Here is a 27,817-nt window from a genome sequence, read left to right as displayed (position 1 = left end):
CGGAGGCGGTCTGAGTTGAGCGCCTGTTCTTACTGTTAGGTTCCGTGTCGGTTGCTGCCGGATGCCGAGTGTATGCGTTTCATCAGCGAGCGTAAGAAAAATGGCGTAGTGCGTTCAACTGGGTGGACCCGACGAATCTTTGATCACGCTTTAACCGAAGGATTGCCGAAGCCTAAGTAAAGGGTGAGTTCTAAACCTTCGAAAGAAATAGACACGTAAGGGCAGTTCTGTTGGAAGATGGCTGTCTGCTTCAAGACAGTCAGTAAAATGACGCAGGGATCAGCGTCGTTCGGGTGTGTGAAGTTCGCAGCGCATCCGATTGCAGGTCAGTCGTGCTTGTGCATTGGCTTGTGACGCCGAAACATGACGGAGTAACGCCATGTTCTGCTATCTCCTTTACTGTCGCTATGCGGCTTTTGAGTGGTGTTTACAGGGGAGGGCTGCGGTGAATGAGTGAGACTTCTTTGAACCAGATTGTTGACATGGCCTTTCTGTGCTTCTGTTTTTGCGCTGTTGGGTAGACAAGAGATGTGCTAAAGATGCGTTCTAAAACTTAGCTCCAAATTATGTGGGAATACTTAGTCTTTTTTCTTCGTATGTAGTTAGGGGGATTTGTATTTGTCCAGAGTATCCCAAAAGATTGGAAATTTCTTGCATGTATCGTATCTGGTGGTGTACTTTTTGCCTTGTTTTTTTCTTGTTTGCATTGCGTGGAGTGTAGAGCAGTTTTAAATAAGCTGTTGCGCATCAAACTTTGAAATTGCGGTTGTGCTCAGTGTGATTGAATATATGAAAAAAGGCATTCATACTAACTTCTCGCAATTCACAATAGCGACTCTGAACGTCATGTTAATTTGCAACGGCAACTCAGTGCGCTCTTGACGGAACGCAATGCGCTACTGCCGCCTCTGAAAGCAATAAACTCCTCTCAGGGAAAAAAAAAATCACGAACGCTAAGAATCATTGCACGTGTCGCATTTTTTGCTTGTAGCGAAACTATTACTGACTTTGGAGCATGGGGAGGACTCAAATTGTTCCATTTCTTAAGCCTTGCAGAGAAAGCCGAAAGCGATATTGTAGTCATCCAATTTCGAAAACGCGCGCAAGCGAGATTTAGCTGCGTATGATATCCCGCGTGAGTAATATTAAGCCGAACTTAAAGGAACCTTGGGATATGTTGTACATATAAAGTGTGCAACCGAGATACAATGTCGAGACAATGTTGCAATCAGCAGTAACTGTAGGAGACATAAAAATCTGTTTCATGTGTCTATTACTCTGATTACCTTAGAGATTCGAAACCATATCTGGTAGCCCCAACTTAGGCTTATAAGGGGGGAATTTCTTTTATTTAGAACCTTTCAACTAGCTTCGAGTTAGTAATGACATTTGAATTACCATTTTCTTACAACCGCATATGTTGATACAAAGGTCAGCACGCTTACCCAGAACATCCGAGCCGCGTTCTGTTGGTTTCCAAAGGACAAAGTGATTGTGCCTGCACAATTTGTAAGTCTGTCTGGCTGCGCTGATGCGCAAGTATTATCTCTGAATCTGAGTACAGGCTTTTAAATTTAATTTCCTTCCTCCGCAATGCATTCTTCGAACACTTTAGGCGAGCGTGCTCACCTTTTTGTATTTTCGCAGCGCTTAAATATAGATATGGATTTCGTAACTAAATGGCAATTCGGTTCAAGGTATCTGTGTACGGGGGAATTAATGTGTCGAAGTTTCTTTAAAACAAAATCGAGATATTTCATAAGGTTGCAATGCAACAATGGTACCTGTAAGCTTGATAAAGGCGAGAAAAAATTGGTATACTACACTTTCTAGGTTCCGCCTCTACATACGCAGAGCACAAGGCGTTGACGTGTCAGACTGGAGATTAGATATGTTTGACTCATTTGGACGACAGCCGCTGCAATGGTTGAGTGGTTGCAGTGCTCGGCTGCTGGCCGGAAAGACTCGTTCGATCCCAGCTGGGGCGTTCGCATTTCGATGCAGGCAAAATGCTTGAGGCCCGTGTAATGTGCGATGTCAGTGTTCGTTAAAGAAGCCGAAGTGGTAGAAATTTTGCGGAGCCCTTCACTACGGCGTCCCTCATAGCCAGAGTCGATTTTGGACGTTAAACTCCATCTATTAAAGCCAGCCAACCATCATGCAGTCAACAGATCTTTTTTTTTTTTTTGCAGCGTCCTGCCAGCGCGTTTTGAAAGTGATCTGAAACAACCATGCTGAAGCATTTTCTTTCCCTCGCGTAAATTCTATTATGTTGCGACTGAATATCTTGCTTACATAGCCTGTTCATTTTTGCGCCAACGGTTGTCTTTCTGTGCAGAGCTAATAGTTGAGGTCCCCGCTTTATCATGCAGAACAACATCTTTTCTTGTCTCATATCAGACCTTTATTGCCCCGGCCATTCGCTGTCTTACAGCTTTAAGTGCAAGTGATAGGGCAAGGTATAAGTTTCTGGTACTATTGTCATCGAAGGAACACTCGGGGAGTCTCCTATCTTGAGCGCTCGGGAGCCGGTCGGCCGCAGACAAGAAGGGAAATTTTTAAGCATGTATACGTTTATAGAGACCAGGCCTGCGCTGTAGCGAAACAGCATAGACACGCAATTGAGCCTGGCAATTGGAGTCTATCAGCAATATGTTAGTTGAGCAGTCGAGTGAAAATTTTAGTTTGTTCCGCAGTACAAAGCTCGAGCGCTGTAGAAAGGCGTGCTAACGACTGACTGCACACCTCTCCTAGAGGGATACAAAAAAAAAAAAACTTCAGTTTTGAAGAGGTGAGAAAACTATCTTGGAAGTTATGGCGCATGTTTATTTCTCCTGCAGGAATGATGGTTCAAGCATTCCTCTGCCTCTATTTTTAATTTTTATTGTCTGAAAGTGTCTGAATAAGAATTTCGAAGCAATATGGAAGGCACTAACGTTACTTTAATCCTTTCTTGGCAGGTGAATAATTTGACTTAAAATTAAGGTTTGACCAGTGTTTATAGAAACATCTCCGTGAAATTGAATAGATGGGATAAGAGGTTTATACTAACCTCTCGCAATTCAGCGTTATCGGAAAATAGTATCAGCGCCTTTCGTGCACAAAACTGCATGAGACGAGAAAACATCAGACAGGTACCCGAAAGGCGAGCCACGTGGAGGAAGAATGAACTACATACTGGCGTATGTGCATTGATTTAATGCCTAATATTAGCTGCTTCTCTACTGTCATTACGAAGCTAATAAAACCACTTTTCTTTTCATTTTTGGGGGAATTTTTCTACTCGCCTTTGTTGAATGGTTTTATTTGTGTTCACATGGGCAGCTTGGGATGTTCTAAGCGTTCTGCATCATCAAACAGATCGATTTTTGTCGTTTACAGAGAGAGGATGAATAATACATATGTGATCGTGAGAGTGCGCTTCGCGTCTCCGGAGGACCCCTATCTCCGGCGACTTCCCTTTGTGGGACCCAGAGTACACTTGAGCAAGAGTCTGTATGGCGCCAGGAATCGTCGGGTGTAGGAAGTCAAGGCTCATTAGGGGTTCCAAAGTCGACAGCCTGGCCGTCTACTCTATTCGCTCGCCGAAACGCATTCAACTCGTCAAGCACGCCCCGAAAGAGTGACAGAGGTGCCGGCAGAAGGGGAAAGGAGAAAAGCCGACAGGGGGTGGGGGTTCAGAGAAGACATGGAATGCCGCAGGCGCCGGCGATGCTATTTTTGAACATATCGGTTTTGTTCAAACTGACCGCAGCGGTGCCCTAGTGGTTTGAGCATCCGCCACACACGCGGGAGGTGCGGGTTTAGATCCCCAGTGCTGCCCGGAACCCACCGGCGATACAATGGGTACAAGCTTCCCCTGCCTGGTGCTCGGCTCCTTTAGGGTGAAATGCTTGGGAAATGGGTCTCTGACTCCACCTTGTACAATGAAAAACTGTCTTGTGCCATGGCGCTCTTTGGCCAAAGCTGCCCTTGCGCCATAAAAATTCATCATCTTATTCCAACTGAGCCTAGCGGTGTCTCTTTACCTCTCCGTCCCGTGTGGGCACACGCAGTACGTGTGGTCGTTACGTATTACGTGTTTTACTTAATACTTGACACCAAATTTTATAAAATCGTATTAACTTATAACAGTTGTTACAATGCTTGGTATCATATCCCATCGCATTGCTTGCAGGGCAGTGCACATCACGACTGAGGTGCTTGTAAGCAGCGCCATTTCGCTTCGCAGCGCTGTGAACAGGACATCACACAATGGGTGCCATTGTCAAGTATCGAGACCTTCCTGGTGGTCCCACCGACGTCAGAATGGGAGACGAGTTGTCACGTTACTGCCTTTGTACGCAGTGTGGCATGCTCTCCATGTCTGCGTACCAGGACCTCCACGGGCATGTGTTCTGCGACAACTGCATCCAAGAGCGAAGCTACAAGCACCACAAATATGACATCTTTTGCAAGTACGAGCAAAGGAATGTGTCGCTGGACGAGGTAAAATACTGATTCTATACTCTCGCGCTGCCAGCCTCAAGATCAGAGTTTTTCCCTCTCCTATTCCAAATTCCGATAGACGTTCTTGAGTGACACCGTAGGCATTCTTGTAACCATGTGCTCACTGCTATGATTCAGGCATATTAGTGGGTATACAGTCACGCGTCTTCTGTTTCAAGCTTCTGATCTGCATTTTCTGTTGCATTAGACCGTCGAAGTCAATGAATCTAGAAATTTTACTTGAACGCTTATTTCGCGGCTTTTCAATAAAACTTCATCTTTCTCAAACTACCCTTTGCAGCTGCAACCTACCAGCCAGTGAGGTGCGGCCTGGTTTTGTTTCATTTATTGCATATATTGGCGACGAGGTTACCGTTTCTAGGAGTAGTCAACCACATGGCAGGCCCTATGAGGTGGAGAAAAATATCTTTTACTTGGAAATGTCCGAGATGCATGTGGAATGTGCACAAAATGGCAAAGGGAGAGGACCAGACGAAGGCCCGCATATGGCTTCGCATTCTGTCTAGATTACGGATAACAAATTTTCTTTTAAAAACATTTGCCTGGAACAAAAACCGCCAACGAGCACGCCTGGTGCACAACCTAAACGAAAGTTTCATGTAGATGCTCGTGCAAGGTTGCTTTCATATTTTCTCCACCTAGCTGTGGTTGAAAAGATTAATGCCTCGGAGAAATAATATTCCCATGTAAATGCGTGCGTCATACCGCAAGAGTCTTATACATGTGTATAGGTACTCACGTAATTTATTGTTTCGTTTTTCTTTGTAGCAGCAATTTTAAGGCTTCCAGAACTTACAAATCTGTTCGCGGCGCCTAATTCTTTTCTTAATCGTCGCACCAGTTGTGTGGCCGTTTAGCAGCGCTCTGAAAGTCTAACATGGTTTGAAGAAAAAGAGGGAAAATGAATGCGTTAGACCAGTTTCTTTTGAGCAGTGTTTAGCTATCTTCTTGTCAATTTGCCTGGCATCATTTGAACCTCTTTCATTTCAGATGTTTGAAGCGAATGACGTGGTAACAGTGATACGAGACCAGTTCACGTTTTGTCCAAACAAGAAATGCGAAGAACGTGTTCCCCTGGAAGCATTGATCGTGAGGAGTGCTTCAAATGTTTTGAGCACAGGCGCAGTGGATGTTTTTTTTTTCTGAAAGCTATCTGCAGTGAACATTCGCTTCTGTTCGCAGTTTTTGGAATGGAGGGAATCGTTTATTTTTAAGCAACATTAAACTAGAGAAAGGCTGCTCAGGTCAATGCCGTATCTTTTATTATCACTGAGAATCCGGCTACCAGAAAAATTGGCTAGATATTTCTACAGCTATCCAGAACAAAACGACTAGCAGTAGCACATAAAATAGTTATTACCACATGTGCAAAGTGAATGTCATCATAATCAACGGTATTATGCTTACTGTTGGTCTTCCATGCAACCCTACTGTACAAAAGTTAATTGCAGGCTTTTCAATTAGTTCGCATTTGCCGCGTCATAAGCGAGTACTGACCGGACAAAGGTTGACGTACTTTTCTATAAGAAATAGTGTTACCAATTTTTGGCAGAATCGGGTTGTGTTCATAATTCGCTATTACATAATTTTGCTAACAACTGCGCCCATGCTAAATACGAAGCTTAAGAAAAGTAGGCGTAAGTTTTCCGGAAGAGAAATGAACCGAAACACTTAGCGGACAGCTGGTGGATGCTGCGACACCATTCCCGCCATTATCCTTAAAGGTACGTAGAAATAAAACTCATCTTTCTCATACTTAACACTTTAAATTTTCAAAAAGAAACGTTAGGTATATGAGGACACGTTCTATTTGAAATCTCAACTCTTTACGAATAAAAAATGTCTTTAAACTTGCGTCACTACTGCACAGTACACTCTTGGCTGTTGTATCGGCTCTGCTCACAAAAATTAACCACCAAACCAGTATTCCACTTGTCTCTCTATATGTGGTAGTTTATTCTGCTCATCAAGTGCCTATTACCATTCTGCACGTAGGCTTCACACTAAACAGTTGGTCTAAAGGCGTGTGAACTGCATCAAAATGATGCGTCTTATTGGTAGAACAAGTTGTCGTCACAGCGTAATAAGTTTTCCTGTAACATGGTCTCGTGGGGAATGTGTCATTCGGCGCGTTTATTACGTCAAAAAAAGCGTGCCAGATATGTTCCGCTCATCCAGAGCTAGTTACCGCACACAAGGCTCCAAAAATGTAAAATGTGTTGTCGCGCGTCTTCGAGATCAGAATAATTTTAACGAAATCCAGCATGAAAAATCTACCAATATTATTTAAGAGCTCCTTATCAAAGAGCTTAATATGCCTCTCTTGGCGGATAGGTCCTATTTGTTCGATGTAGTTACGGAGCTCTCTTAATTGAAAAGATGGAGCCCAGGTGTTGTTTTTTTTTTGGCGAAAAATTTTTCACAGAATTGCAGATGTTCTTCTCCTGACTGCTCGCGTATTTTTACCCAAGTTGTGATTAATGTAAATATTCACTGTGGTCTTTCTTCTGATGTTCTACCGCTTATTAGCGCACTTGGCGCCTGCTACTCGCATCAGAGGTCACTAACTGGTGAGCTGGAGACGTTTTTGCTGAAAATATGGTATCACATTGTGCTCCACAGGACCACTACTGCCAATGCACGCCGCAAGTTCACTGTGCTGCTTGTCGCAAAACTGTCCCGTCCAGAGACTGGAAGGCGCACTGGCAGAAACACTTGATTCCTGGTCATGGAGAGCCCACCCCCATGGAAACAAATCAGAAACAACCGCCTATGGAAAGTTCTTCAGGGGTGAGGAAAAGAATTATTTCCTTCGTTTTCTTTAAGCAATGATACCGTTCGGTAACAAGAGATGCTTCCATGATCCCACTCGGCCCTAAGGAGTGCAGGTGCATTTGTTCCAAATTAGTATTATTTAGTCAAGATGCTAGTTATGGTCCCAGTAGGTGGTATCAGTGCGGCTGAATTCCTAATTGAACACCCGCACACTCGCAGTGTCTGCATTTTTAGGGAAACAAAGTAGTGTTTCAGGCATTTCAAAATACGTGGAATTCGACTTCGCGCTGGATGACCACGTTAGACTCGTTACCAGATCTTCCACAGGCAGCCGCCTGAAATTTACTTGTTAGAGTATCATATGACAGAGATTAGAGTAACGAACAGGCCTACATATTGTGCCGCGCGCTACAGCACTGTACCATCGTAGAGTGCTGGCGAAACTGCTTTTTTGCTGCTCCGATGGCTTTTAGACACGAGTTTGCTGTGTACTTTTGTTTGTACGATGATCTCGGCGAATGTCTTGCAATGTTCATGAATGACTCAAGAGCGAAATGAAACCATTTTGCAGATTTCTTGATTCAGTCAGCCGTTATAAAAGCGCGCGTGCCTTTTCATTTCTGCGTCTGCCGCCTCGTTAGGGTTGAGCTGGGCGCTCTCATCGGCGACTAGTAACGGAAATGGGAAGTAGTAACTCCACTCATGCCGCCGGGCATCGAGTGGAACAGTTCATGCTCTACATTTTTGTTACCTAATTCCGGCAGGGTCAGGCCTACTGCACCAATGATCAGTGAGCCACAAGCCATCAAACGAGTGGCATGAGAAGATCTTGCTCTTGTCATGTTGCTTTACACATTCTCAATGATATCGAACATCAGGCAGCACCGGCATAGACATCCCGTGTGTGTTGTTTAAGTTTTGTTTACCACATTTTCGTGCTTGAGAAGTAATATAATAATTAATAATAATTGGTTTTTACGGCAAGGAAATGGCGCAGTATCTGTCTCATATATCGTTGGACACCTGAACCACGCCGTAAGGGAAGGGATAAACGAGGGAGTGAAAGAAGAAAGGAAGAAATAGGTGCCGTAGTGGAGGGCTCCGGAATAATTTCGACCACCTGGGGATCTTTAACGTGCACTGACATCGCACAGCACACGGGCGCCTTGGCGTTTTTACTCCATAAAAACGCAGCCGCCGCGGTCGGGTTTGAACCCGGGAACTCCGGATCAGTAGCCGAGCGCCCTAACCACTGAGCCACCGCGGTGGGGACCTGAGAAGGCCCCGCTTTTACTCTCAGAACAAGCAGAGGGCAATGATGGTGGCTTTGGATGAGATGATTTTGTACCAGCGTGAGGGCATGAAAACTGGTTAGGACGAGCAGTCATCAGCAATCATCATGCCTTCTCGTCTATATTCCTTGTCCTTTCGTGCCTACATCACGTTGCACTGTTTCTTTCGAGCAGGCGTTTGCGTCCTCATCACCATCGTTTATGTAAACCATTAAAACGTACCGGGTGGGGCAGTACATAAGGGGGCAGAGCAGCACATAAAACGACACGAAAATATTTGGCCAAAACAGAAGCAATAGTCAGTGAATAGAATTCAATTACAATGTTACTTAAAAATCAATAAGGTGCTGTCATGAAGAGGAAGAATTAGCAATATTTTATAGTTCAAAATGACACAGTCGACATCGCCAAAAACCAGATCATTGTTACGAACATGCGTAACTTTTTCTACTAAGGCAGTTATTGCTACCGTTAGGGTGATGACTCGTTGCTGACGTTAGACGAAGGCGCCCAGCCATGTACTAAAATCATGCTGTGTAACGAAATAAAATGGCACTAGCCCACGCCGGAATGCTTACATAGACAATGATTTCTATAAAAAAGATCCATTACACCTGCACACCATTCAGACTTTTTGCGCAGTGCTAGACAAGAGCGTTATTAAAACGCTGTACGGCAAAGTAATGAGTAAAATGTATTGGATGAGTAAAAACCACTTGCATTTTCATGCGGTCGGCTACTTCGATGTAGCATATGGTATATTTCCTTTATGCTGCCTCCTATGCTTGCTTAAAGCGGTAGCATTAAGACTTCATTCACCAGCCAATCCAGTGTCAGCGTTGGCCCTGTGAGCGAAAAATCACTGGCGTGGCTCTGACATGTGGTCCTCGGAGAGCTACCTAGCAGGTAACTTGGCCACCCAGTTCTCTCGACTTTGCGCCGTCATTGCAACCTGACCACTGGGCAGCGAGCAAACTGCCCACCACGGCAGGTGGCAGTTAAACAACTAACTGGTCGCTCGGGGAAAGAAACCTGGGCCAAACAAGGCCCACTAATGGAAGGGCAGTGGCACATCGCTTAACCGCTGCCCCACTGCACCAGAATGGATATGAGGACAAACAGCGACCTATGAATGTAGAGAGCTACCTTCTGCATATATGGGAATTAATCCATTAAGCTATCACGTCATACGCTTAAGGCGAACCTTAAGTATCTCTCCAGCTTTCTTGTTTTCGTTTCGTTTAGTGTGCCAGGTAGTCACCAGGAATAAGCGCGTTGTTCCGCCTCCTTGTGCCAGTGGTGGCAACGTGCACTGTTATCTACAATATCGCCTATGTGCAGTTACGTTAAACGACGCTTTAATCCGGTTGCCTTTCATGGAGGATCGTGAAATTAGCAAGCTGAAAAGCCAGGTAACTTAGGGCGTCCCAAGCGCACCTCACCTATGTAGCCACGGCAGGCCACGACCTTTGTGCTAAGAGCACTACACGCAGTGTTCTCGGCCGCCGACAGTGGGCGCCAGTTTTGGCGGCGCGAGCAATGTGCTCACGGGTTCGCGTTTGTAGAATTATTAAACTGAATGATTTATCATACAACAGACGTGCTCTGTTTTGTGCAACACTGTGTAACCATATCTATCTTTTTCTTTTCCAATGTCTGCGAACGATAAAGAGCGTCATGGCTCATAATTAACGACAAGCCTCATTAGCGCGCATTCTTCAGGTTAGGGAGGGTAATAGGAGAGAGAAAAAATAAAAAGGGGGAAAATATATTTGACCCGCCGCGGTGGCTCAGTGGTTAGGGCGCTCGGCTACTGATCCGGAGTTCCCGGTTTCGAACCCGACCGCAGTGGCTGCGTTTTTATGGAGGCAAAACGCTAAGGCGCCTGTGAACTGTGCGACGTTAGTGCACGTTAAAGATCTCCAGGTGGTCGAAATTAATCCGGAGCCCTTCACTACGGCACCTATTTATTCCTTTCTTCTTTCACTCCTTCCTTTATCTATCCATTTCCTTATGGCGCGGTTCAGGTGTCCAACGATGCATGAGACAGATACTGCGCCATTTCCTTTCCCCAAAAACCAATTATTATTATTATTATTATTATTATTATTATTATTATTATTATTATTATTATTATTATTATTATTATTATTAATAATAAATATGTTTGCAAGATACAACTAGTGCCTCTCTTTGGCACCTTATCCCGTTGCTGCACGGCGTATATAGGATTGTGCACGCGACTTTAATTTATTACGATATATTCAAGGCTGTTTTCAGTACATCAATGATGCCGGCTACATTTAAAATCCCTTCTGCACGGAATTTTAGGGCAATTTTGTGCCTATTGGCAAACAATGATTGTGTTTTAAAAAGAAGGGATGGACGTCGCGAAGTTATACGCTGCACCTATAAAGTGCTGTCTGGTGCTGTAAGTTTATTCGTTTATGCGGTGAAAGGATTACAAAAAGGCGCCCTTACTGTATTTTCTTCGCATAGGATACTTCGTATGGAGACAAAAATATTTACTTTGCCATGAAATGTGTGTTTTTGGAGTATACGGCTCAGATTACGAGAACTTGAATCAATAAACGGTTTCCTTTGAAAGCCTTCAGCTGCTCTCGTCTAGCTAGTCTACTTTCATCCACACCAGGTGACAATATCTTGCTAATGTATCAATAATAATGCATATAAAGTCAACTGCACAGTATTTTGTCTCTACTCGAGCAAGACATGCTGCAAAAAAGAACAGAAAGTTCGTGAGCAAAAACTGATAACAAAGCACGCGTAAAAAATTCTTTGCGCAATACACTCGAATCACTGAACACCGGTAGAAAATAACTTTAACAATATTTTGATGTGCAAATAACCAAAACCAAACATAGGCTTGCTATTACGCTTTATGATTACCATTGATTATGCATTGCTAGTGACGTGACATGAGCAAAGATTCAATACCCAGCACTATACCAGCTGCTGCCAAAACGCGTTAGTTCAAACACTGGTACAGGACGGGGTAAAATGTCTTTTGGCAACTAAAACTCGTTTGCTACGACATTTTACGCCTGTGGCTGCAACTGTTTGTCATGGATACCTACACAAATATTCCTCATTTCTTTATTTCAGAACCAATCGTACAAACGAGAAAGCCAGTCAACTCCACGCAGTGATTCACGCCAGTTTTCTGGGTCAAATCGTGAGCACTTTGCGCAGTTTCCAATTCCACCAGCCTCTAGAAATGCTACACGTTCCAGCGGTTTACCTTCTGAAGTGACGCGGAGTTGTCGTTTTCCGGCGCCACAGCTGAGTGCGAGGGCAAGTATCCCGGCACGTTACTGTCGCATGTATGCAATTTAACAATTCCCTGGACCGATTTTTTTGCCAACACAACAGGGTTTCTGCTTTTGTGCTTGGCATAATATTCCTTTAGAAGCCAAAAAATGTAGAATACGTGGTAAAAGCTCCTGAGTAGTTTTCGAAAATTTGTCACACAAATTAATTGCTGGAACAAGTTGAAATTGCCTGTTTATTTACTGAATTTATTTGTGCTTTTGAGCTGTCAGCCATCGTAGTAACTGTGGTAGACAGTCGTATTGCGTGAATGAATGGCATTAGTTACGTATCTAGTGAAGCTGTAAATGTGGCATTGTGACAAAAGTTCAAGCATCTCCATCATCATCAGCCTGACTACGTCCACTGCAGGGCAAAGGCCTCTCCCGTGTCTCTCCAATTAACCCTGTCATTTGACAGCTGAGCCCACTGTATGCCCGCAGACTTCTTAATCTCGTCCGCGACCTAACTTTCTGTTGCCCCTGCTACGCTTGCCTTCTCTTGGAATCCACTCCGTTACCCTTAATGACCAGCGGTTATCTTCCTTTCGCATTACATGCCCTGCCCGAGCCAATTTCTTCCTTTTGATTTCGGCTAGGATGTCATTAACACTCATTTGTTTCCTCACCCACACCGCCCGCTTCCGTCACTTAAACTTACACCTATCATTTTTTTTCCATAGCTTGCTACGTCGTCCTCAACTTATGTTCAGGAATAACGTGGTAATGAAAATTCAAGGGCTAGCAGGAGTTCAGGTGCATTGTATATTTTTTGTCTGAGCAATTGTGTATATATGTGCTCAAACAGTGCAGTTTTTTCGCAAAGATGCAACAGTAAAAACGAAAATTAAAGCCGGGTGTTCTAAATTAGCGAAACAAAGCTTGTGGAACAAGGCTGGTAAACGTTCTTATGACAGTGATTCAAACTATGTCTTCTAGCTCCATCGCGGAAACCTGCGCATCGACCATCGATGATATTGATTATGGAGGAATATGTGTTATTTACTAAATTTAATTTATCCTTCCGCCTCATCTCGAGTAACTGGTATTCCAAGCTACAGCCTACACTGTGAATTGTAAACAGAAATCTTCCACGAGCCTAATAACGCTGCCTATACAACAGTCTTTACAAACCTGTTTTTACTCTCTGCTCACAATTTGAGCCAGTCATTTATTTGAAAGCCTAATATTTTTTTTCTCTGCTTGGGATAACTGCATTTGTTTGGCGTGATGCAGCGCTAGCAGCGAGTCTATTTTGAAGCATTTGTCTTCGTTATTCTTGTGTTTGAGATGCACAAAACTTACCTACCTATTCCGAAACCTGTGCGGTCGGGAAGACTATTCGCCCAAAATTATCATCATGCACACTTATGAAGGAATATTCCGGGAAGGTGCAAATACCGGCCTCCTTTTTTAAAACTTTGTAGGAGAGCGGTGCACATGTTGCTCTACTCCCTTCAAGTGCAAGGAAACGAACAAAGACGCACCTGTGTATCATATTTTTGCGCGCTGCAGGCTACCCAGCTTTTGAACCAGCCAGTGTGTATTTGTCTTGCGCTAACAGGCAGCCATGGTGTTGTGCGTCTTTACACAATAGTGGGAGTACAGTCCAGCCCGGCCCATTTTCCCCGGTAAAACAGTGGTGAGAAATTGGTGACATAAATTGTCTTAATATACATATTCAATCATAATACCAATTTACTTACGAGTCGCAAAGAATGAGGTACGGATACGCACCACAGTTGAGGTAATTTTACGCAGTCATTGGTACAAATGTGTGATCCTCTATTCCGAAAAAACCAGCGGTCTAAACAGCTTGAAGGCATTGCTATTCTTATAGCAACATTTCCTATTTACACGCATTTGAGACAAGTAAGCACCTTACACTTTATAAAGGGTTAACCACTAGACTCTACTGTCTTGTTAAACTTGTTTTCTAAATGTTGATTGTGGTCATACATGAGTATACAGACACCGAAGCTGCGTCCGAAATTTTTGATGTTTTTCCACATGAGGCAGCATATATTATGCTTGCACGAAAAAAAAAAAACTGAATGGCGTTTCTGTCCACTTAGGTGAGTACCGGTAAGGTACATATGTTGTACACTTAACTTTTTAGGGATCAAACTATAGTTTATGCATAAAACAAGCGCTAGCTACAGGCTATCTTAATTCCTCACAGAATGTTGCAGCTCATGTCAGAAGCATGCACAGGAATCCTGAACCCCTTTCTCCCTGCCAAACTGAGATTCACTGACGGAAACTATTTTGAAACACAGTTAAAATTTTTCCGGCAGCCTTAATGTATTTGGTTCGTGGGGAGAGGAAATGGCGCAGTATCTGTCTCATATATCGTTGGACACCTGAACCGCGCCGTAAGGGAAGGGATAAGGGAGGGAGTGAAAGAAGAAAGGAAGAAAGGGGCGCCGTAGTGGAGGGCTCCGGAATAATTTCGACCACCTGGGGATATTTATTGTGCACTGACATCGCATCCCGGCAGCCTTCGCAAAATTTGTTTTGAGAAAGTTAACGCACGGATCGAGGCTCCGTCTTTCTACATGGAATAGCCACATGATTGCTCCCCCGTGCGGTGGCAGTTAGTGTGGAGTACCCGTCTTGCTCCCTCCTGCCAGCAACGCATGATGCATGGACAATTTTTCAGGATGACAACAACATTTTGCCAGAGAAGCGCCCACGCCTGAACAGCTAGAGCTGGAGCGCATAATATGATACGCACCGAATGTATGCTTTCAATTCTTGCTGAAAATGAACACCACTTTTCAGCAGTGTTTCTAATACAAGTCAAACGCTTACAGAATCACCTTGCAACGGGGGACGCCACATGGAAATCACCTTGTGATTACTGCGGCAGGTTTGTGAAGGAAGTCAACATGGCACCTCACCTAGAAAAGTGCTCCAAAGCTCCGCAGACTTGCGTTTACTGTGACAAAAAGGTACTGAAGGAGGATATACCGGTATGTGGTAAAATTCATTCTGAGTGATTTTCTCCTTCTTAGAGCCCTTTCAGCTTCATGTATTTCCTTTATTGTTGGCAAGTTCGTCATCATCATTAGTCAGACTACACCCACTGCAGGGCGAAGACTTCTATCATGTCTCTCCAATTAACCCGGTCCTTTGCCAGCTGCGCCCACCCTATGCCTGCAAGCTTCTTAATATAATCCACGCACCTACGCTTCTGTCGCCCCCCGCTACGCTTGCCTTCTCTTGGAATCCACACCGTTACTCTTAAGGACCAGCGGTTATCTTCCCTTCACATTGCATGCCCTGCCCAAGCCCATTTCTTCCTCTTGATTTCGACTACGATGTAATTAACACGCGTTTGTTCCCTCACCCACTCTGCCCGTTTCCGGTCTCTTAACGTTACACCTATCATTTTTCTTTCCATGACTCGCTGCGTTGTCCTTAACTTAAGCTGAAGTGTTTTGGTTAGCCTCCACGTTTCTGCCCCGTTAGGTGGGTACCGGTAAGATACAGCTGTTGTACACTTAACTCTTGAGGGATATCTGATCTGAGAGAAGCTGCCATATGAGCTCATGATCTAAGAGGACCTGACATATAGTCTGAGAGTGTGCGCAATGTAATACCCAATAGAAGACATACGAATTACAAGGGAGTGTGTGTTCCAGCATTTGCTTACGTTGGACGCAAGAAAATTTCGTAGCCCAGATGAAATACCGACGGCATTTCTTCAACGGTACTCTGAATGAATATCGTATTATTTGCAGCTTTTATTCGAAAAAGATTTGCGGGATCATTTAGTACTTCAGGACTAGCGCGATGCCCCCGTCGTTTCGATATTTAAAGGCGGCAATAGACTATGTGTAAACAAGCATAGACCAGTCTCGCGCACTTCTGCGTGCTCTAAAGTCCTAGAGCATGCAATAGCAAAATATATTGTGTATTTTTTTAGAAAAAAACGATTTATTATGTCCAATTAAGCACGGTTTCTGATCTGGCATTTCGACAGTGACAGAGTCAGTTGAAACTGTACATGACCTTTGTAAAACTACAGATGAATGCCAATATAAAGATGTTGTATGTATAGACTTTGCGAAGGCACCTGATAAAGTTGCGCACCATAAACTAGTTTCTGAATTGAGAAGCCTAGGAATTCATGAAAATATAGTATTGTGGATTCAGGCATATTTAAAAAACCGTTATCAAAGGATAATAGTCGGGAAAAGTGAATCGGGAAAGTGTGAAGTTGTGTCTGGAGGGACGCAGGGGTCTGTTTTAGGCCCGCTATTGTTTTTATTGTATATTAATGATATTCTTTCTAATGTTGATCCGCCTGCAAAACTTAAGCTATTAGACGATGATTGTTTAAATTACAAGCGTGTAGCCTGCGCGGAAGATCAGATTAAACTGAAGAGATGCCTGCAATCATTAAAATTGTGGTGCCTAAGTTGACGCATGGTAATTAAATACAAACAATCTATATACACTCGCATAAGTAAAAAACAGAACCTTATCAGATTTGAATATATTACAGGAGGAAATGCCTTGGCTGGAGGTACAGAGTTTCGTATACTTAGGGGTGCAGTGGCGCATAATCTAGACTGGCGTATTCACATTGAGAATATCTATTCAAAAGCCTACCAAAAGCTCTGCTTTCTCAGGAGAAAGCTTCCAAATGCGACTAAAGAAATTAAATTGGTCGCCTGCAAAACGTTTATACGACCAGTTCTAGAATATGTGAATGCTGTGCGGAGGCCCCACCAAAAATGTTTAAAACAGAAGGCAGGAAGTATACAGCGGATTTAATCACGTTTTATATGCTCCAAGTATCTCCGTACTGACACGGTTACGATATGATAGAGCAGTAAGAATTGCAAACGCTGGAAATTAGAAAAATGAAACATTGACTCTAACTTTTTTCCAGATAATGCATGGGGCATTAAAAATACAGTTTTGTGATAGCGCCTCTAAAACGTGGTTCCTGAAAAAAACTACAGCAGGGTACTACAACCTGTTAACACACATGAGGATGTGTACCGTTATTCCTTTTTCCCTGATGTAATTGAAATATGGAACAAACTGCGAAGTGATGTTGTGGAGACTGCGAACGTGCAACAATATGAGCTAGGTGCCGATATATTTTTACAATTTTTGAACTTTGATTCATAATTGCTTTAACTGAGGAAGGCGATATTAATGTCCATACAAAGAGCTATATTCTGGCAGCTATCATTACGCAGGGCGCAGTAAAAGTAGACAGTAGGACGGTTCGACAGGATAATGGCAAGCTACCTCAGAAGACGCAAGATCTAATTAAGAAACGTCAAAGCATTCTTATCCTTATATTTATTTCCCTCTCATGACCTGGGTCAGCTGTCAAATGCCTGCGCTAAGTAGACGTATTCTTTTATCACTTCCAGCACCTCGCTGCCAATTAACTGTTGTTCCTTTGCTGGCCTGTTGAACATTACTTTGGATTTCTGCATGTTAATTTTTAGACTCACCTTTCTGCTCTGCCTGTCTAACTCATTGATCATGATTGCAGTTCAACTCCTGAGTGACTCAGCCAGGCAATGTCATCAGTGATTAGAAGATTATTTAGGTGTTCCCCATTAACTCTTATCCCAACTGTTCCCAATTCAGGCCTCAGATTACCTCCTATAAACAGGCAGTAAAAAAGCATTGGCGAGGTCGTGTCTCCTTGATTGACGCACTTCCTTCATGGAATTTTATTGTTTACTTCATGGAGGTCTATGGTAGTTGTGCAATTGCTATATATATCTTCCAGTATTTTGACGCAAGCCTCTTCTACACCCTGATCCCGCAATGTCTGTATGACTGCTGAGGTTTCCACTGAGTCAAATGCTTTGTCGTAATCAATGAAGGCTATATGTAGGGGCTGGTTATATTCTGCGTATTTCTCTATAACCTGATTGATAGTGTGATAATGATCTATTGTGGAATATCCTTTACGAAAGCCTAGCTGATAATTTGGTTGATTGAAGTCTAAGGTTGCCCTGACTACAAGCGATTACTTTAGTAAATAGCGTGTTGGCAACGGACAGTAAGCGGATCGGTCTGTAATTTTTCATGTCCTTGGCGTCTGCTTTCTTATGAATTAAAATAGTTTGGGCTCCTACAAGCTTCTGGTATGGTCGAGGTCATTAGGCATTGCGTATACAGGAAGGCTAGTTCTAGCACAATCTTCCCTCCGTCCTTCAACAGATCTGCGGTTACATGATCCTCACCAGCTGCTTTTACTCTTTGAATTTCTCCTAAGACGTTCTTTATTTCCTCTTTCATTACTGACGGGATGACGCATTGCTGTGCGCTACTGTCTCTCTCATTAATGTTCTGATTCCCCTGGCTACTGTGTAGGTTTGTGTAGAACTGTCGGCCACTTTGACTGTCTTATCCATTTTGCTAATGACTGTACCATCCTTGTCTCTTAACGCAAACATCTGGTTTTTTCCTGCGCCTAGTTTCCTCTTCACCGCTTTTAGGCCACCTCCGTTCTCCAAAGCATGCTCGATTCTCTCCGTATTAAACTTCCTTCTGTAGGCTACCTTGAGCTTATTTATTAACTTCGAGAGCTCTGCTAGTTCAATTCTGTCTGTAGGGTTAGATGCCCTCATGCTTTGACGTTTCTTAATCAGATCTTGCGTCTCCTGAGGTAGCTTGCCGGTATCCTATCGAACCGTCCTACTGTCTACTTTTACTGCGCCCTGCATAATGATAGCTGCCAGACTATAGCTCTTTGTATGAACATTAATATCGCCTTCCTCAGTTAAAGCTGAATATCTGTTCTGCAGTGACATTCTGAAATGCTCCGTTTTCCCTCTTACCGCTAACACTTTAACGGACTTCGTCTTCACTAGCATCTTCCGTTCCGCCTTCAAGTCTAATTTAATTCGAGACCTTACCGTCCTGAAACCATACCATACTGAAACCCTAAATATCACCCTAAATTCCTATTTGTCTAGCGGCTGTTTTAAGCGGGGGTGAAACGGAATTTTTAAAAACGCATTTTTTGAGATCTCCAGAGGGTTCCTGCGGCGTTGTTACACCACTGTTGGCAGGCACCTGAAAACAGGTTAACCATATGAACTAGTAAACTGGTCGACTAATTTCAAATTACTAACTTTAGAGATGTTATATTTGGTGCTTGATTGCAATTGGAGATTCGATGCCTCCTTTTAGTAATACCCATACAAGTTTCTAGAATTCCGCAAGTGCAACTTCTTTTGCGCGGTGGCTAACAAAATTACGGCCTCCAATCTTCCTTTCTCGATAACCACGTGGCGCGAAGCGACGTCTACGGGCATCAACACGACACGTCACTCCACGGTATTCACCGCGCATGTTTCACGTGTCCTACTCATTTGCGCTCTCGAGCAAGGCACGTATCTCTGTACCTAGCCTCACTGCTGTGCTTACCAGGGCTCGTTACTTCAGCGCGTACTTCAGAATTTCACGTGACGTGTTCGAGACGGAGTGGCGCAAAGAGGCTGACATGGCATTTTGCTCTGCGAAGACGCACCCATTTTGGAAAGGGCACGCGAGTGAGAAGACTTGGGCTAAAGTACACAGTGTGACCGGGTTCTGAAATTCTAAATACTGATACGGCTATTACTACCAGCCGATTACTGACTTCTGTTTACAATTAGGTGTTTAACTACATTAATTACACAGTTGTCATTACAAATTTATTATCCAGTGCGCTAATTAACTTAGTCCACCTGTTTTCTTCACACAGCCCTCTCACCTAAGGTTTTTAGATATGTAGACGATTATGCCGTTTTCTAGAAAGCGGCACCTCGAGAAGGGGCTATTACGTAGTGAATCGAATTACTGAAATCTTCAGTGAGTGTGCCTTTGGGTTGAGCTTCACCTATGAGTTGCCGTCGCAGGGATGCTTGAAGTTTTTGGACATCTGTATTGTTACTAGCACCAGTGGATCCCAGCTGTGCTGAAGGTACCAGCCTCGATCAAACAAATGTATTCTGAACTACCAGTCAGATCATTCAAAGCTTATAAAAACGGGGATAGCAAAACAAAGGCCGCCACCGTCTGGAAGACGTTGAAGTAACGAGCGTCAGCTGTTTGGTTCACGAGACGAAGAAAGCGAAGAAAAACGCGCCCGTTGTCCAGTTACACTCCCTCACGATAAGTCGCAAACGGAACTTGCTTCGCTTGGGGAGTCAAGTTGGGCCTATATTCCGGCTTGCGGCGCGATATGGTAACGCTTCCATTAGTAATTGCATGTATGCAATGTTTACCTGTTGCTTAATTGTGGTTTTATTTCTATACCACAGCCCATAGGGTTATACGTGCCTACCAAATTCGGTACACAATTGTCCCTGGATGGGTGCCCCTTGTTGTCTGTGTATATACAGCGAAACGATTGTATACCCATGCAGCGTCCCCGTAATTGGACAGTTTTCATCCCGTTGTAGGATTTTTTTGGGGGTGAGGGGAAAGGAACGGGAGGGCACAGCCAGTTTTAATCGCCGCCATCTGTGATTCGAGGAACCGAAAATATGCAGCCATTTCGTCCCCTGACGTCATTCTCAAATAATTCCACCCTATCCGCCATAGTGCACCGAGACGTCATCATTGGCACGCGGACGGTGATTGTTTCTACAATGCTATTGTAGATGGCGCTACAAGTCTCCATGCCCGATATGCTGTATTATAGTTGCTGCCACAGATGGTGCTGTGATCTGTGGGTGGTAACAGACCCCACGAAATCTCGAAACGTGATGAGTAAGAGCTAACGCTCTTAAAACTGCCTGCGCACCGTTCTTGATTATTCTTGCCCACATGAAATGCAGAAGAGCGTGCAAACTCAGTTACAACGACTGACTAGTGCTAGCTTTCCTTGTGAGATGGTCACCTCGGTGATAGAAACCCTTGCCAAGGAAGCTCGATGCCCACCGAAGCACTGCCCTAGTGCAGAAACGCTGCGACAGAGACCCGTGGCTATGCCGTACTTCCACCAGATTTCCCATGGCCTCAAAAAAACGGTCATAAAATGTGACGTTCCGGTGGTCTTCACGGCGCCCAAGAAGCTCTCAGGCGTGTGCAATAGGGTGCAGCAGGAAAATAAGAAAAGAACGAGTGCCACACTAAGCACGTATAGAGGCTCGGTCCCTGCAAGACAAGGGTGCTGTACCAAATGCCTCTCACATGTGGGAATTGTTACATAAGGCAAACTGGACGTTGCTCGATTGTTATACTTCAGGAGCACCATGCAATCATTGAATCATTGGCGAGGGGCGAAGAACCGGCGAAAGACTATCGCCTTTGCCGTAACTGCACTCCCAGGTTCCATGACAAAATTGTCCTGAAAAAATAACCGAGACAGCTTAGCAGGGAAATTTGTGAAGCCTACTGCATAAAAATAAAATGGCCTTTGCATAAGCACCACTTCAGTATTCTTATCCAAGAAGGAATTCAACCATCTAGATGCTAACTTGTGCCACGCGCGCCCACGCGCCAGTGTAACGTGATGGTGTCTGCTGTCTGTGAGGTGCGATTACGAATCTTGTATAAATGTGGTTTTCCTCGTAGTAAACCTAAGTTGAAGTTCCCCGTTTTCTCCTGTGCTTTCTTCTCTTCATCCCTTCTCGTTTTGCGCAGTTGCAATATGCACTCCATTGTCAACCACCAACTAGCCAGTTTTAGCCTGTTACTTCTTGTGATCTACGCCATCACTGAAATTACAAGGCCGAAGACGCAATCTTAGTATCTGAAAACCATATTTATAAAAACTCTGGTTCACCTTCGCTGAAATATTCTGCATATTGTTAACCTTTAGTTTTTTTTTACTACAGAATTGGCTGTGGCATTATATGGCGTGTTCAAGCGCCTATAACCGAACGTAAGTTTTGGCTAGATGGTGCATAATATTTCAGACGGAAAAAATAAAGCGCGCAAAGGTCGACAAACACAAGTCAGAGACAGAGGACAATGGCTGACTCGCATCCTGGAACTCTTACTTGTCTGTGTACTTTTGTGGGCTATTATTTTTCCGTCTCAAACACCTGTAATTTGCTTTATGGCCTAAAAGCATCTAACAAAGAGAATCGATGCAGCAAGAACATTTACAGAAACTGTGGTTGAACAAACCATGTTGAAGTTGACCTGCGTGCTCACACTTACCATGCAGTATATCATCTGGTTTTGCTTTTACCCTTTGAAAAACAGCGCAACGGATGTTGTCTTAATTGTTTGTGGCCCCAGCATACGGGGAACGATAAACTTTCTACAAGATTTTCGCGTGAGGCACTGGTCGCGATCCCCTTTGGATATTGATTTCTTCAATACGCATTCAAAGTGTGCGTGCTCTAGGGGTCTTAGGCTTCCGAAAATGGCAAGTTAGAGCCGTTTACTTGTGATTACCAGGGCGAGGAGTAGAAATTGCACTTCAGGGTCTCGGCAAACGCGTTTCTTTCTTCACTTTATAAATGCGTTGCCTCTGCTTTCTTGATTTTGCTATTTGCGCAGATACAAAATATCTTGCACGCGGTCAGCAGCAGCGCAAAGCCCTGAGCGTTCTAGGACGCATTAGTATCAGAAATAAGTGCACCATGTGTTGGGTCTTTCCTACATGAAAATATGCTCTTCAAGCTGCGGCGCACTTTTCTTCTATAGGAATCCAATGAATCAAGATTGTACCTAAAATTCGGCGCAGTGCCTATGCAAGCAAAGTGAGCGCTGGCTGTACCATGACAGCGGCCAAAAGGCGGCGCGTCCGTTTGACGCGGGTGAGGTAGTTATTTCAAATCGGTGCATCCAGGAAACTCAGCAGTTCATCTGATCGGCAATAAGAGCGCATCTTCAACACAGCTTCACACAGGTGGCTTGTCGTTGCGATGGTGTTATCGCCCAGTTGTCCTTGCTCCACTAATGTTTGTAGCGAGACCTACACTGGACTACCAGTTGAGCATTTCGCGGTGCATGGGAGAGGCCAGCTGTGCGCATGCGCCGTTTCTATGGCAAACGAAGACGAGCAAACCGCGCGTCGCCTGCGCAGCATTGCGTATAAAATGCGGAGTTGTAATGGGCGTCTTTATCACAACGTTTGACATGGATGCAGAGAAGGAGAGTCGAGCCACTGCTAAACGGCGGTATAGACAAGAGAAGATTAACTCTTCCGATCCTGAGGTAGTCGCCTGGAAGTTGGCTACTCAACGAAGAAAGAATAAGCGTAAGAAGGCGCAGAGAGCAGCGGAGACGCCCGAACCGAGAGAGGAACGCTTGCCAAACGGAGATGCCAGACTGCCGAGTGTAATAGACGGCGCATAGCCGCCGAGATGGAGCCAAATGTCTCTCGTTGCTAAACATACAGTGACCACTAGCTCAGCCAGGGAAACGTACCTCTCGCTAGTTATATCCTGGCATAGCCGAGCTAAACCACTGAAAATTTCTTTAAGAATTGGCTTTCAGTGGCGTTTCTGCCTCTTGATACATTCTTATAAGACTGCATTAAATTTGTTTGCAAAGGTTTCATGGTTTTTGCTCAAAAAATGAGTAACCTACTAAAAAAATACATTTGGCAGTATGGTTAGTGTTTGTGTGTATTTCTTTATACTTGGTAATTAGAAACTTTTGGTGCTGATAGTACCGTGAAGTTCATCGTTTTTCAGTCATTTTTTTCTTCTTTGCAGGCACATTCCAGACAGTGCGATCAAAACCCGGATAACAGTAACGCGGTAAGTTTTGTGAGTTTATTCATTTTTTATTTTTAATTCTCACTTACCTCCCAAAACCAAATTACTTTTGGGAGATTCTACAGTTTAATTCTCGTTCAGGCACTACAGCCTGCTTCACAACTTACTGCCATCAAAAAACTTGGTAATCAAAGCTTCAAAGAAATATACTGGAGGGAAACAGGAAGTCGGGGTAGTCAGTGACGACTCATGACTGAAAGAGCGTTACTTGGCTACAAGGCGCTGATACAGCACAAAAATAACAGGACATGCGGAGTCTCGCAAATTTATTTTAACACCAATAAGTAATGAGTAAAGAGTGGCCAAGAAAAACCAAAAGCATAACAGGCTGAGGAGCAGCAATCATGGTCCTGACACTGGCATTGAGCGTTAACGTGTTATCAAGGTACAAAATGGCCCAATCTATGAGTGATGCAGAAGGCCAGTTAACGCATGTATCGACTATTTTGGTTAAAGACGCCTCCTTGACATCTTGTGTCAGACAAAGCTTGGGGATGAATTGCGAGCTAGTTCGTTAAAAAAGTTGTTGCCATAATTCATGTTTTGCTTTCCCTGCAATGTACAGCAGTGTGTCAATATGAATCTGGCAATAGATGATAAAGACTTCCAAAATATTCCTTGGGACACACACTGATGCAGCAGCCTGCCTGTCCAGGACGAACTGTACCACATAACATGAGCAGCTCATAAACTCCTGATAGATAGCATACCATATGATTAGCGTTGATGATGTAATGAATGTCGCTGGTCCAGAATAAACTATTTGTAATTTAAACACCAAGTTTTCTCTGCAAGCTCTAACAGTTTCTAAACCAGTGTTATTTACGCAGTAAGTTGGGGGGCCCATGATCTGAACCGGATGAAAGCATGACATTAAATTTGTTATTATTTATTTCCACGAGTAATCAATTACAACCATTTTATATAGCAGTAATATTGCTCAAAGAAATATTAACATAGTCGCTGTTGGGTATTTACTAAAAATACCACAAAGAAAAAAACGGAATATTAGGTAAAGTATATCGAACGTTATTTATGCAAATAAGGAATACAGTTGCCCAAGAAGATGTCCTTATGGCAAAGCGGAGTGAACCTCCGTAAGCCGGAAGCTTGGATGTTAGCTGTAACAAATTGATAGTGATTACAACGCACAAGTGAATAAGATGGTTAACTTGTGGCATAGAAGCTTTAGGGAACCCATGTCAATTGCTGAGAAAAAAATTGTCGCCGCATGATGAACGATCTAAAACATGTGGTACACTGTGCTTTACGGTTATAAGGTGTGTTTTACTGGAATTAATTTAGAAAACTACAAAGACAGAAGGCAGAAACTTGATTAGATTCAATGAAGTTGACAAACTGCGGAAAATTGACACGTAGAAAGTGGGTCAGTAGTTCTCATCTTTTCTTGTCGGTGGATGTTTGAAGTGGAACGAGATTTCCTATTTTACAAGCAGTGAGAAGTGATGATGTGTTAAGAGAACGTTGAAAAGTTTTGTTTGGACTGCTGAAATACAACTACTTTTTTTTTTAACTTGCCTCGCTGCATTCAGAAAGGTTTACTCACCCTCATCTTCACCCAAGCACACCGACTGTAGAACAAAGACATCGCACATATCCAGCCCATTAACACTCATCTTCACCAGCTGTGGCCTTCTTATATCCGAAAAAGTCCTAATGTCAATCGTCCACCTTACATTCAGGCACCCCCAGCTGTTTTTGCCTTGTCGTGAAGTCCATTAATAGTACTTGGACCGACTTTAATTACACAGTTCTTCATGAGAGTTAAAATGTCCCTATAGACAAAAATACATTGTATTTCGTGATAAAAAACTTCCAATTTCAAACAGTTCTAGGCCTTCATTAATACACATCAGGAATTATTTTTTCTGCATCTGTCTATTCTTAAGCAGAGCCAAATCTGAAGACTAAAGGAGTTACCTGCGGCACATCGGTCGGTTCCTTCTGCGATTTTTTTTCTATATTATGCATACATAATCTATAGGTCAGGCAGTCCATTCTACAGGAAACACCTGCATCCAGTATCTAATATAGGTCCGCACATTTCATGAGACGAGTACGGAACATCACCGGTGCTTACGCTTTATGCTGGAGTACAAGAGCATTTACCAAAGTATAGAGCCTCAATCACAATTGTATTGTCAGAAGATAGCCTTCTAGTATTACATTCACCAGTAATCCCTGAGTGCAACTTTCACTGTGTTTGTAATGAAGAGATGTGATTGAACCTTGGATTGTTGCACACATCACGCACACTTGACATTGCACAAAGCAGGAGTACACTGCCTCCTTGATTAATTTTTCTAACTGTCTTTGATCCCACAAGCGTCTTGTGTGTTTTTTCTCTTCCACGTCCTAATCAAATATATTTAACTAATACAATAGTTTCTTTACTTATTTTTCATCGATAAACTTACAAAATTAAAAAAAATTCTTATATGCGCGTCGTTTTAGGCGACTGTTCGCATGCTTCTCCTGTACGTCACAACCATCCCTTATTTCTCTTCCTTTGTGTGCTGTTTAAAATTTACTGTCAACGCAAGCAGGTGAAAACACTAATTCTGTCAGTCGCTGGCAAACTGATGATTCGCTAAATTTCAGCTAGCAGTAACTTTTCCTAAAGCAGACCTTGTTTTCAGATTTCTCAAGTGCAAGTCGCACATACCCCTCAAAAATAAGTACGATTTAGCGATTCCCGGTATCTGGATACAATGTCATTCGCCTCTTTATATTCAAAAACTGCTACAACATCTATTGTTTCCATAATCGCGCTGCTCACTAAGTCTCTTGCAAAATTTTATCATTTTACTTGTCTTCGATCTTATTGCTACTAGGAATACCGAGTCTCCATCACCAGCTAGACTGTTGCACACTATTCGTTCGTCTGTCTGAAAGTTTTTCAGTAAGAACGTTAACAGAGGTAATGAGAATCAATTTCTCAAATGAATTTTGCTTAGACAATGGACTGCGCTAAACAGTTCGGAAACAAAGATCCCACGCTACTCAAGGTTTAAAGTATTGTGACGAAGAATACGGAGTTGGCAGTGGCGGGGAATGATGTGGTCACAAAATAATCCAATTACTCCAATTCTTGCTCATGTGTGCGTTTGTATCAGCAATGAACCCTGCCCAATCCCCCACCGTAGGCATGTGCCATTCAGCCTGAGGACAACGTCATCACCATCAAATGAAGTGCTCGTGCTAGGCCGCCAGACATTAAATCATCTCTTGTCGATCGTTCATCACGCCTCATTGTTCGGCTGGCCGCCACGTAACACTGCCGTTCTGCATTGAGAAAAAAAAGTAATTGGCATCTTTCATGACTTCTGCTTGCGATATGCATAGTTTCTGTAGTCCTTTAATTGATCTCACCATTATTTTCACCCTGACTACACCCACTGGAGGCAAAACACTTCTCCCATATCTCTTCAATTAAACAGGCCCTGTGCCAGGCGCGGTCACTTTATCGCCACAAACTTCCTAATCTCATCCTCCCACATCACACTCAGCACCCCCCCCCCCACCCCCTCTGTGCAATGATTGCCTTGTCCTTGAATGAAGTCTGTTGCCTTTAACAGTGATCGGTTATCTTGCCTCGCATGAGGTGCTTGCCCTTAACCATTCCATCTTGATTTTCACTGGGATGTCAATAACTCCTTTTTCTTATGCTATGGCAGTGTCCAAAATTATAATTTATGGGCATTTATGTTTTCCCCAGCCTCGCAATACCTACATTGCGTGTGTTCAACTGCCCGATCTTCGTCCACACCAGCGGACATAAAGCATCATCTAGCACCGCGAGTGTTGCGTGGAGCTTGATTGAGCTGTAAGGGTGGCAGCTTTAAGGAAGCCCTCTATTGCTACCAGTGGCAACAAGGCTACTAGAAACAAGGCCCTCATTAAGTAGTTGAGCAGACGAAGGTAGGGAAATTAAGGACTAAGTTATGACTTTCATTAAGAAAGGCAAAGTATAGGCTAATATGTTTTAATATGACTTGTTTAATCAAAGATTAGTTGTGCCGGCATTTCATGGCTTAAAGATAATTCACTACAGTGTAGAAAAAAAATCATGTTTCCAGTGGACTCAACACAGCCTGCTTATGTTGCGCACGTTTCTTTAACAATTGAGCTTGTGGCAGCTGTCGAATCATCTGCATTCGGAAATATATATGCAGCA

General features: G+C 43.5%; 2 protein-coding genes across 4 annotated transcripts in view; both read left to right on the top strand.

The window, feature by feature from the left end:
* Positions 1 to 206: 206 nt before the first annotated feature.
* Positions 207 to 12,358, top strand: LOC144103668 (uncharacterized). The gene is made up of 6 exons (XM_077636328.1): positions 207 to 325; positions 4,178 to 4,488; positions 5,500 to 5,598; positions 7,132 to 7,299; positions 11,703 to 11,891; positions 12,350 to 12,358. The coding sequence occupies exons 2-6, from the start codon at positions 4,255 to 4,257 to the stop codon at positions 12,356 to 12,358; spliced, it is 699 nt and encodes a 232-aa protein (XP_077492454.1). The 5' UTR covers positions 207 to 325; positions 4,178 to 4,254.
* Positions 12,359 to 14,682: 2,324 nt separating this feature from the next.
* The window catches only part of LOC144104339 (uncharacterized), a 32,005-nt gene continuing 18,870 nt past the window's right edge, over positions 14,683 to 27,817 (top strand). Inside the window, exons 1-2 of one of the 3 annotated variants that reach the window (XM_077637279.1) lie at positions 14,683 to 14,859; positions 23,557 to 23,601. In XM_077637279.1, coding sequence (XP_077493405.1) covers positions 14,797 to 14,859; positions 23,557 to 23,601 — 108 coding nt within the window. In that variant the 5' untranslated portion in view covers positions 14,683 to 14,796. Of the gene's footprint in view, positions 14,881 to 23,556; positions 23,602 to 27,817 lie in introns of all 3 variants that reach the window. The other 2 variants (XM_077637277.1, XM_077637278.1) reach the window with 2 other exon arrangements.

The sequence above is a fragment of the Amblyomma americanum genome, chromosome 9 (assembly GCF_052857255.1).
Source record: "Amblyomma americanum isolate KBUSLIRL-KWMA chromosome 9, ASM5285725v1, whole genome shotgun sequence".
NCBI lineage: Eukaryota > Metazoa > Arthropoda > Arachnida > Ixodida > Ixodidae > Amblyomma > Amblyomma americanum.
Note: the sequence above shows the minus strand (reverse complement) of the source record. Positions and strands in the feature narration are given on the sequence as shown.

Bases quoted from the DNA above. Each gene is read 5' to 3' on its own strand.
- LOC144103668 (XM_077636328.1), top strand. From the start codon at position 4,255: ATGGGTGCCATTGTCAAGTATCGAGACCTTCCTGGTGGTCCCACCGAC. The intron at 4,489-5,499 runs GTAAAATACTGA...CTTTCATTTCAG, and splicing joins GGAATGTGTCGCTGGACGAG to ATGTTTGAAGCGAATGACGT. The intron at 5,599-7,131 runs GTGAGGAGTGCT...TGTGCTCCACAG, and splicing joins TTCCCCTGGAAGCATTGATC to GACCACTACTGCCAATGCAC.